Source organism: Haliaeetus leucocephalus, unplaced genomic scaffold (assembly GCF_000737465.1).
Source record: "Haliaeetus leucocephalus isolate CR32 unplaced genomic scaffold, Haliaeetus_leucocephalus-4.0 Scaffold992, whole genome shotgun sequence".
In the NCBI taxonomy this organism is placed as follows: domain Eukaryota; kingdom Metazoa; phylum Chordata; class Aves; order Accipitriformes; family Accipitridae; genus Haliaeetus; species Haliaeetus leucocephalus.
In genome coordinates, this window is record NW_010973428.1 from 2,842,141 (window position 1) to 2,853,969 (window position 11,829).

General features: G+C 36.3%; 1 protein-coding gene across 3 annotated transcripts in view; it reads left to right on the forward strand.

The window, feature by feature from the left end:
• UTRN (utrophin) overlaps positions 1 to 11,829 on the forward strand; it is a 387,621-nt gene that overhangs the window by 354,038 nt on the left and 21,754 nt on the right. Inside the window, exons 66-69 of one of the 3 annotated variants that reach the window (XM_010584498.1) lie at positions 5,428 to 5,564; positions 7,205 to 7,243; positions 7,493 to 7,558; positions 10,038 to 10,103. In XM_010584498.1, the coding sequence (XP_010582800.1) occupies positions 5,428 to 5,564; positions 7,205 to 7,243; positions 7,493 to 7,558; positions 10,038 to 10,103 (308 nt within the window). Of the gene's footprint in view, positions 1 to 5,427; positions 5,569 to 7,204; positions 7,244 to 7,492; positions 7,559 to 10,037; positions 10,104 to 11,829 lie in introns of those variants that run through there. The other 2 variants (XM_010584499.1, XM_010584501.1) reach the window with 2 other exon arrangements.

Below are 11,829 nucleotides of genomic sequence, written 5' to 3' on the forward strand. Positions count from 1 at the left end.
AGACCTTTCAATTGTCTTCAGGTAAGCAGTTCAGTCTAGGGTATGAAGGGATTTCTCAGAAGCTCAGCTACTTCTACTTAAATTTAAAATAATTTGGAGAATGGCTTAAGGAATCTGTTTTTAAAATTAAATTTGCAAGGGGACAGTTCTCCGTTTTGATGAGTTTCGTGATACTTTCATAAGGTGAGAATTGCTTCATAATTTCAGAATAGAGCCATTTACACCAGGTAGTTATTGCATCCTAATCTGTAATGCCATGTAGCATTCATCCTAGCTTATAATTTAGTTTTCTTGATCCTAGAAATGCAAAAATTCATAATAATGACTTCGGTCATGTCTTTTTTTCTTTCTTTTGGGATTTAGAGATGGGTGGGGTAAGGAACTGAAAACATTACTGTCTCTAAGTAGTAGAAATGCAAAGTTAATGTAGTTACTTTTTTACCTTTAAATAGTCTTTCTCTGACAAAATTGAGAAATAGGATTTTTAATGTACAATTTTATACAGAGATGTGTAAAAATTTTGTAAGATTTTTATTAGCATCTAGTTCTGGAATACTCTTACATAAGTACCTACATGATTTATTTTTAGCTTTTTGGGAATGGAAATTCTCTCAGTAGTGTTATTTGTGTTATATTAATGTGGCTTTCTATACCAATGGGTCCTTTGAATTTCAGATGGAAATAGTTACTGCATCAGTTTTCTTTCTCCAAACTGTTTCCACTTCACAACTCCTATATTCCACAGTAAAACCTTAAAAGCAGCTTTTCTAAGGTAATGTACAAATATCAAATCAGCAGTTCTGAAAATTTTCTCATTGCAAGTAATCTTACTTCCTGGCCTCAATGAAAGTATAATCGATTTTTTTTGTTCTGTGGCACTACACTTGCCTGGCACAGCTCCTTATTTTGGGAACTGGGTTTTTTGTAGCCTTCCTATACAAAACGATGGCAGCAAAGGTTAGCCCCTTCATCTTCCAGATAACTAGAATTTTGTTTCCCTGAAAGGACTCAGAATATTATAGGCAAGACATCAGAAATTATTGGCTGAATGATAGTTCACCCTAGACTGAAATGTTTTTTCCAGGCACAATAAAGCTTATCTGCAATAGTGCCTGTTAAGACTTGTCTGCCAGGTAAGTCATCTGAAAATCTAATTACTATTGACATCCAAAGACAGGTACGTTCCTAAACATTAAGCAGCCTCAGTGTTTTATAAGTGACAAACTGGCATAAGTAAGTCAGTGGTTTGATCTTGACATGCTTATCAATGTACCAAGCATGACGCTTCGCTGTTATCAATATGGGATTGTTCTGTGGGAAGATGAAAGAAAACAGCAAGAGTGGTTGAATCTGGCTGTTTCGCATGCAGAATGTTGCTTCCAGCTGTGGAGTTCAGAGATTACTCTTTGCCTTGACAAGAATAGCTATCTGGTCAGGGTAGTCTTTGATATCTAGCAGCTGGGCAATGTGCTTTCCTCTAGGTCTCGCTCTTAACAGTTGCTCAGATAGCTGGCTTATGTGTTCTGCTACCCTTTTGCAACTTAATTTGTTAAATTCCATTACATTCTGAGGTAAGTTAGTTCCTCTTGAAATTACAGCTGGATTTCATTGGACTAAACTAAAATACGCGCACAATTTATAATCCATCTCTCCTCTTGGTGAGAAATTGCTATGAAATGCCCCTGTTGCAAGTGGTCCCAGAAGGGTAATCTTCACAATGTTACACAGTGCATACATCACTGATGTGGCAGTGACAGCCATAAATACAGTTGTTATACCTTTAATAACCTAATTTTTGTGCTATGCTATCTCATGCCTCTATCAAGGGACGTGAGATGCTTTTTAAAGCTTTGTTGAATGAGGATGAATGTATGCACCTAAACATGTGTTTAAGTTATTGGTGAACTGCATTCTTAAGTGTCAATTTTTAAAAAAGAATTGGAGGAAAGAAGTATCTGTCTCTTTACCCCACATCCTATGCTGGGGAGTTTCCCAGCCTCCCGGTGGTACCTAGCTGACAGCTGCTTTAAGATGCAGCTATCATCATACCTGCACATACTGTAGCTGTTACCATAAGTAGGTCTAAGAATTTTGTTCTTCATTGAGAACAGTCAGGCTCATGGTACAGCTTCTACCAGATGTTACAGATAAATAAAATGTCAAGAAATAAAAATAGAGATGTAAAAAAGTTTTGTTTTTTTCTTTTTAAACTGCATAGGGTAAGAAATGTAATTAAGAGAATGATGACTTAGATGCAGACTAGTCCTTTTGCATACGTAGGTGCAGTAAAAAGAATGGGAAATTGTTTGGGCTTTCATTATCACTTCATTATTTTTTCTTTGAAAAAGTGAATACTGAGAAGTAAATACAAGAAAATGTATGTATTTATTATAAGTATTATATTATTCACGTTATGTGTTTTATGTATTTGTGTTTTTTATAATTTTTATACATTTTTTAATTTAGAGCTCTCCAACTGGTTTATTACACTCTTGGTAGTACTTTTTCCCAACACGGATTTGTTCTATTTCCAATATCTTAAAAATATATACCAACTGTTTTTTTAACCTACATATGAAAACCATGTCTCAGCATATTCTGTTTTTTCCACTGCTTTCCATGTAAATCCCAGTTTCTTAAATTTGTGTGGGTTTACAAGGAGTTTTATCTGTTTTTAGTTTGTGACTTAGGACTCCATTTATGCCTGGCTGGTATATTGAAGAGTGCTAATACCAGTTTGTCAGTTGTTACAGATTTTCTCCTTGAGAGCTTCTGCTACAGATGGTTTTTTACTTATTTATGTGTGCCAGCCATGGATCTTAGTTATTCCCTCCTGAACTTTGTCTTGTTCTAAGAAATGAGATTTTAAATTGAGTTTGAAAGCATGGTCTTTTGGCTAAAATTTTCAGTGAAGGAAAGATTTCTTTTTTCTTTGCTTTTGTTTTGTAACTATAGTGGTATTTGTGCTATTGACTTGTGTGCAAATAGTCGAAATGTCATGATGCAAGCAAGTGTACAAGCTGCCTGTTGGTTTTAATTTAGTAGATAGATTCTACACAATAGTACCAGGCTATTCTTTTTCGAAAGTAAAATCGTATAGTACATCTCTCTTGGCATGATTTTGGATTATGTAATGTGGTTATATGCAAAAAACAGAGAAGAAATACTTTTAAGAGTTGCATCTTAGTTGCGTGCAAATTAAAATAGTTCTTCCATATCTGCTCAGATTTGACTGGTTAGTATTTATTGTCTTCAGTCAGTACACGGTCATATTAGTCTTTCCAAGGAACTGGGTCAGGCTGTCAAGCCAAATAAAGAGTATACCAGAGGAAAAGTTTGGCAGCTCAGTAGACATTTATTTCTGCAATGTGTAGGTACTAAAACTTTTATTCCTTGGCCTTGGGACAGAGTTCCATCTGCTGGAGTTACTGTTGCATGAGAACAAGCAGCCCTTTGGGCTGCCTCACGTTCCTTGTTTGGATGATGCAGTTGATTGGAGCAGATGCTTTCCCAGAATGATTTTGTGAGCCCTCCCTGAATTTACCTGTCACAAAATTTGGAGGTTCAAACACCCTTTAATCCCAGATTTGCTCAGTTTCCTGTTACTTGTAAAATCCACATGTGAGAAACTCATAACGAACATCAGTTGGATTACTACAACATTTATTGCTCGTCTGATCTGCATTAGAATTTTTAACTGCATATGTTATACATACATTAAAATACGTAGTTGAATAGGGAAGTATTTTTATGTTTTGACAATAGAGAATAAAATGAGAGAATAGTTTCCCTCACCTGCTTCTAGGCCTCTTTGTAGTATGTAATGGAAAAAATTTACAAAACTGAAAAGTCTTTACTCTGTTTTCCCTATGGATATCCATCCACTTTGGCATTCTTTTATGTTAACAGGCTTCTCCCAAAGCAGAGGGTACAGAAATACAATCTGTAGTTTGTTACAGGGTTTGGGCTGGAAATCTGTAGAAGCCATTGCAAATCTTCAGCTAACGCGGGAGGTGAATGGGCACTTCTTCACTGCAGTTGCAAGAGGAAATGCTTAATAGTAACTGCTACACGTGATAGGGACCATTCTGTTTAAGTACTCAGTACAGTCTATAAGCACATACACTTTAAAGACATATCATATACTAGTGTTTCTTCCTGCAGATCTCTTTATTGCCATTTTCACCCTGTATTTTATGCCTTCATGTTTTCCTTGTATCCCTGCTTTTTACCAGAATTAAAGTGAATAGTATTACCAAAGCAGTGCTGCCATTATTGCTGTGAATATTTCCAGTTAAATTGATTTTTAAAAGCAGTTGCATCAATTTTAATTTTGTTCTAAAGAACACAATGTCATGTGGGGGTGAGGGATGGGGCTAAGCACTTCTTGGTTTTGGAAGAGGCTACATCAATGGAGACCAGTAAAAAAGCTGGGGGATGGGAAGGAGTTGTTGATTGTAACTTGTAAATTTAGACTTGAAGAATCTTGTGGATAATTTTTGTAATAGTCTTATCCTGCGATAGTAAGAAGGTGACTGAATCAGTCTGTGAGTTTATTACTTCAGGCACTAATTGTTCTTATCAGGCCTGCCTCTGACTGTGGCTTTGAACAGTGCCTGTACAATGGCTGTCACTTCATCTGTGGGGTTTTTTTGACTCTGGAATGATACAGAGAGTGGCAGAATCCTGTAGGAGGAGATCTGGCAACTTGAGAAAATGCTCATGAAAAACTTGGCCATTGAAGCAGACAATGGTATAGCACATACTGCTCCCATCTCATGATAAAGTTTTCTAGTTAGGTATAGAATGGGAGGCAGGTAGTATTTTGTGGCACTTTGTGAACAGAGAGGGCTGTGTTAGGTTTGGGATTTTTTGTCGGGTTTGGTTTTGGTTGTGTGTTTGTTTTTTTTTTTTTTTTTTTAAACAAAGCCATTACTGTGTAGCTGTATTTTTTCAGCAGAGCCATTACAAGGTTTTTCTGTCTGTGGGGTGAGTCACAAGCTTCATGCGTATAAGTATTCTGTCAAGATTGCTTTCAATGGCTATGTGTATCCCCCTGTATCTGGCAAACTGATTTGCCTTTTTTTATTTTTCCGAAAAATTAAATCTTTGTGGTTTGTAAGACTGGTTATAAATATTTAGCTTAAGACTTGAACCGGTTTCAGTTTTTCTCTAATTTATAAAGTAATTGGTAAATCTGGTGCATTTATTGCTGGGAATTTGAAGCCTTGCTGTTTTTTCCAGTAGAAGAGAATTTGTAGATGCATTATCGTTATTATAGTACCATATTTCAGGACACTAAAAAGGCAATTTTAATATCATTAACATTTTTAAGTTCTTCCTTGTATCGTTTTTCAGGACAGTAGCAGCAGTATTATCTCAATGCTGTTCAGCGATGTTCAATTTAATTTCTTTTAACTTTTTAAGACAACATCTGGGGAAGATGTACGGGACTTCACGAAGGTGCTGAAGAATAAATTCCGGTCAAAGAAGTATTTCGCAAAGCATCCCCGACTTGGCTACCTACCTGTGCAAACAGTATTGGAGGGTGACAACTTGGAGACGTAAGCTTGATTATAGAGTAATTGGTCCTGGGTCACTGGCCTATACCATTAAAAACAAAAAAGTGAAACCTGAGAAATAATCAACAGTGGTTGTAGAGCTTTGTGCTGTATTATTTTCTATGCATTGTTTCACAGTATTTGAAAATCTTGCCTGTTTTTGAAAAAGTAATATATTTTATACTTTGACTTTTGTAAGCATTTTATCACGAAGCCATGGACTTTAGCAAGTAGTGTTGGAGGGGGCTGAATGACTGTTTTACAGAGAACACTTTTATAGCTTTGGGGAGACTAGGCTTTAGGAACTGCACTGCTTATTTGGTTACATCAAGGTCCCTGGAGTTAGAAATCTCTGAGCCAATTAGGTTCCTACAGGCTTCAGAAATATACATGGCCTAATAAAAGAGAGCACTCTCAGTGTCTCCACAGGATTTTTTATGGTGCTGGCAGAAATACTCCACTTTATTTACTTACTTGGTAGTTGTCAGCAAAGGACACTCTTAGAAGAGCAAAATGAAGATGTGTTGACAGGGCACTAGAAGTAGTTTCATGGATTGACTCTCCTTGATGTCCTGGAGTCTGCGGCACGACTGTGTCATCTGAACACAGCACTGCGTAGCTCACAACAGCAAATGTGAAGCTTCAACATATACGCTCTGCTTGCATGCAACAGCCCAGTGCCATTGTTCATGCTGTTTCCATGACCGGAGGACTGTGCATTTTATTTAAAATAAACAAACAAAACCTGCTCATTAGCAGTTTAAGAACTAGGAGGAAGTAATCTGAAAACTGGCATTATTGATGGCCTGGCTTCTAAGGAAGCAACACACATTCAAATGTTAAAATGTTACTCACTGGGGCTGTCTTCAGCTGCCACCAACACAGGAAAGCAAATCTGCTTTGATGTGATGAAAGCTTGCCAATGGTGCCAGAAATTGGAATGTCAAAGCTGTAATCACAGGTCAGGATAAAACTCGCTTGGTCCAGTCATGTGGGAAATATACAGATAAATTGCCAGCATCATGCCGAGGAAACTATTGGTATTGGTTGTCTCCCCTGCAGGTGGCAAAACTCAGAAATACATTCCTTTAAATAAAAAAATAAAGAAAATAAAAAATCCTAAATAGTTACTCAAGTGTCAGAATGTAATACAATATGTATTTACCTCTGATTATTTTTATGCAGGCGGAAAATAAGCCTTGATAACTTTGACTTATGGTGGTTTTTTTGTTGTCGTTAGTGTGTTTTTCTCCTCGATTTTTTTTTTTTGTAAATGTATTTTCTAGTTATTTTAAAATGAAAGCTCCAGTACTTGAGCAGAATTTAAATGAACCGATTATGGTTCATGAACTGCAGATCAATCAATAACACTGATTTGGTATTTTTTTAAAAATAGATTTTTATTTAACAAAATGAAGTTTGTAAGTCAGTCTCCTGTCTCTCCATGATACATGGCAGTATCTGTTGCTGTCTCTTTTCTACATCAATTGTTGCCAATTCAAATGATTTAGGTGGGTTGCTGGTTAAAATATTTTGTTTTCTCCAGCTTTCTCTTGCTTAAATGGCACTAAAGTTTTTGTTTCATAGTTTCTTTCTTTCTTTCTCTCTTTCTCCTTTTTTTTTTTCTTTTTTCTTCCTTACAGTCCTATCACTCTCATCAGTATGTGGCCAGAGCAATATGAGTGAGTACGCAGAACACCTTTGTCTGGAAAGCTTAGTATACTGGTTGTTTTCTGTTAGCTTGGTTGCAACTAATCTGATGTGCATGAGCTTTAAGGCATGGCTGACTCAAAGCAATAACCCCCTCAGCGATATTGTGAATTTATTTATTTGTCATCAGTCTAACTTACTTTAAAAATAACATTTTCTATATCATAAATTGCTTTAGACACCACTAATTTTATTTTATTATTATTTTTTTTGTCAACTAGTCCTTCCCAGTCTCCACAGCTGTTTCATGATGACACACACTCCAGGATAGAGCAGTATGCTACTAGGTAAGAGTTTCTCACCAGTTCACTGCGTTTTGTGATTGATTGCTGCAGATTTTAATATACTCTACTGGCTGGACATTACTTATTAAAAAGATATAATTCTCTGTACTCAGAAGTAAGTGAAATGTTTTTAAATCATTAGCTTCTGAATACAGTCCTTAACTGTAAAATAGATGCATTAAATCCATCATCTGTCATACAGAATGGAAACTGTTGCAGAATTACCGTGCGTTATTCCTAAAATGTACTGTTTTCCTTTTGTTTCTTCATTTTTAACCTTTGAAATAAAATAAACTTGTTGGGTGTATAATTTTTCTCTGTAGGATTTTAGATCCAGAATTTCATTTTCTTCTGTGAAAGGTTGACATTATGCATTACCATTAACTTTTAGCAGAGCATATAATAATTACAGATGCTTTATGTTCTGGCTTTTATGGGGTCACCCTAGTCCTTTCATGATAAAATGTCTATTCTGCTAAGTCCATCTCAGTGCTTCTGTGTTTTGTTGAATTCTCTTCTGTACATTCAGGGCTGGTGACGGTTAAGCACCAACCAGAGATACCCTCTCAAGAATAAGTAACCACCCAACTTTTAGGCAATGAAGAAATTAATCCATATTACCATGGGAACTGACTTGGTTTTGCTTTGGGTATTTTTATTGCTGTATCTGCTCTCCACAACTAATAAACAATGTTAACTTCTTCAGCTTTTTGAATACAAATTCAGAGCTTATGTCATCCTCAACTTCCCCCCCGCCCCCCCCCAGCAATGGATATTTTCATCTGTCATTAGTAGCATAGTGTAGTGCTTTTCAATTACTTGGAACATGTCATTCATATAAATCACCCAACATTTCTTTGAATCTATAACTTAGGCCATGCTGTAATCAATTAAAACCCATGGAACAAATAAATTAGACTTCTCTGGAAAGATGTGAGAATTTTCTGTCTCCCTAAGTCCTTTTTTCAGACTGTGGTGCCACAATGCTGTGGCTTTTTGTGCCCAGATGAAGCTCGAACTCTGGATTCACATTAAGGATCAAGGGAGATCCTAGGTGCAATACCTGTTTTCGCTCTCATTCCCCTTGGCTCTTACCAGTTCTGCTCTGGATTAGACTTGCCCGAAGGAGGACCATGCACTGTTCAGGACTCTTTCAGGATACAAAGCTAAATCTGTACCTGCAATGTGCAGACATTGGTTAGCAAAATCAGAAACTTAAAAAATACTAATTACTACATAAGCAAGCTGTCTAAAACTATTCAAAATGTTTTTCCTCTAGTAACAATCTAAAAAATGAAGACATAATTCTGTAACTTTCACATATTTTTTATTGTCTGCTTTCTAGTTGGATCTTTTATTATGCATTTTCATCAAAGACTTAAAGGTGCTGAGCTAAGCAGCATTACAAAGGTGACTTGTAAGCATGTTACCATGAACTAGACCTGTTTGAGATGCCCCAGAGCAGAGATGATCTGAATGTCTGTAGTCACTTAGAAGCTTGTTCTTCTCTTCAGGGGAGGTGTTGGAGCACAATGTCCCACCCCAGCCATGGTGGGACAAGGTGCTCAAACAACATCCTGTGTGCGCTTTTGTTTATCCTCCTTCAACCCTGAGAGATATTAACAAATGTACAGCTGGGCAAGCTTGCTCCATGCTAAAACAGAGTTCCCATTTCTTTAGGGCCTTGCACACTGTTTTCAAAAAGAAGTTTGAAGATGTCTGTAATAATGCATAACACACTTGCAAAAATACGTGTGAAATTAAGATAATCTTTATAGTAAAGGAAATAGCTGTATTTGGTGCAGTCCAATGTATATGCACAGCATTGAGTGTTCTTAGATTTTTGTATGTGTGTCGCACATACATAAGGTATATCTTTCCTAGAAACTTGAATATACAGAAAATGTCTGCTGTGATTTTAAAGAGCTGTATGGCCTTTTATATATAAAGTATAATAATCCAGTCCTTTTAGATAAATTCCTTCCAAAATGAGGAACCATAGGCAATGACTCCCTGTAATTACACTGTTTTTTGTGTTGTTTTCCAGGACTTGTCTGTCCACAGTGTGATGTTATTTGCCAAGCATAATTTCAGATGTTGCATGTGCTATATTTAAAAAGTATTCATCCTCTTTTGTTAGTCCAGCTTTATAAAATTCAAAAAGAAAACCATCTGCGAAAACATCTCTTTTAACTAATTTTACCATGAGAGTTGTGGTGATGCTAATGATAATTATACTAGCGATAGAAAATATACTTGTTCCTTGTTGCTTGGCAAGTAGGATTAGTTAATCATAGCACAAGTTTCTCGTAAAAGTCCTCCGGATTATAGGGATTTGTCACAAAATCTAGGCATTTATTCCTATTCATGTATACCAAGATTGCCATACCTGAGCTGTTTCTAAGTAGAATTGATCTTCGCACTGCCCGTTTCAATTGTGCAACATGTTCTCTGAAAGTCGTGGTCTTTCCCTGCCTTTCAGGCTTGCGCAGATGGAAAGGACCAATGGCTCCTTCCTCACGGACAGTAGCTCCACCACAGGAAGCGTGTAAGTAACTCATACTCATTAAGGCTGCCGGGAACTTTGAATATATGCATGGTGCATATATATGCATGGTATAATCTTCATAAGTTGTAACACAGGACTTAGTCCCACTGAAAGTAGCTAATAAGTATGACCCCAAGGATGCCTGCATGAATTTCATTATTCCAAGCACCAATTCTAGAAGTTGGCGGTGTTCATTTGATGTTGTAAGGGAACTCTACATTTGTCAGCCATTCTGCTTCAAAAGTGAGGATGTTTCATGTGACTGGAAAAAAAGTCACAGCTCTATAGGTTCTAGTTTATATTCCTTTTCTGCTTTTACCATAGCATAAAAGAAAAGAAATCCTTCTATGTCGAAGTGGACAATGGAGTGGGTCAAAAGCTTGTGATAACTCCCAGGATAATTTTCTCATTGAAAAAACATCATGTATATTTTGAAGGTTCTGCAGAGCCAGAACAGTGTGGCTAGTTCTTGTTTATATTTCAGTTTGCTGGCTGCTTATCCATCTGTTTGTACTTGGGTATATAAACACAGTCCTACATTAATATTATCAACACCATTTTCTTTTTTGAATTATGTGTCACTTTTATTGTAAAAAACTTCATTAAAATGCGTTGATGAACCTGGAAAGCCTAGAACCCCTTGAATTACTGATGAATTAAATCTGATTTTTTTCAGTCTAAAAATACATGAATGATTTAACCTCACTGTATCATTGGTTCTATTAATTAAATCCGTGTAGTGGGACCACCTGTTTTAAGTTACTAATGAATGCCATCAGCATTTTTAAAGAGGAAGCAGAAATTGTTCAGCTGTAGTTAGAAAATGCTGTTGTTCTCAATAATACTTTCATTTACTGTTTGAAAATCTAATCACGAAATTATTCTACCTATGAATGTACTAACAACTTGAGATTTAAAATACTTTGCTTTGGGAAAGCACATGTGACCACTGTTAAATGTTTCCTCTTTCCTGCTTAATTAACTCTATTTACATAACTAATAAAACTTTTTTCATGTGTAACTGTTTTCATGAATTTCTGTCATTGGTACGCTCACCAGTGAGAGAAATGCAGCCAAAATATTCCCTTTTGATTTCCCTTCCAAAAAAAAAAAAAGCAAAAATACTGTCATTTGGCAGGAAAGCTGAAAACTTGAAGGCAGTTAAATGCTCATGCACTGCATTGAGTTGTTTATTTTGCAATTAATGAGTCTACTCATATACAAAGACCAAACAACCATCCATCCCAATGGTAAAAGGGGGTGTATATGCTTAATTTTTACTGGCAAATTAGCTGTTGATTTTAATGCTATTTCCCTGCTCACCTATAAAAATGACCTTTATTTTAAGAAAAAGAATGAACATGGTGAACTTGTGTACCAACATGTGAGAGGGACCTCTGAATTTGGGTCTCAGTCCTGTTGGCAAAAGGGGACTGTTACACAAACAAAATATGCAGAGATTTAGAGGCCAAGGAGGTCAAGAAAAGTAACTTTGTACCCAGTGGCACTTTCTGTTTTATTTGCAGATAATAATTCATGCTTTTGTTAAGGTAAATACTGAAGTACTCACAAAATTCTGAAGAATTTCAAATTTTGGAGTTAAACTGTTATCATAGAATCATTATGTTGAAAAAGACCTTTAAGATCATCAAGTCCAACCATTAATCTAACACTGCCAAGTCCACCATGTCCCTAAGCACCACATCTACATGTCTTTTACATACCT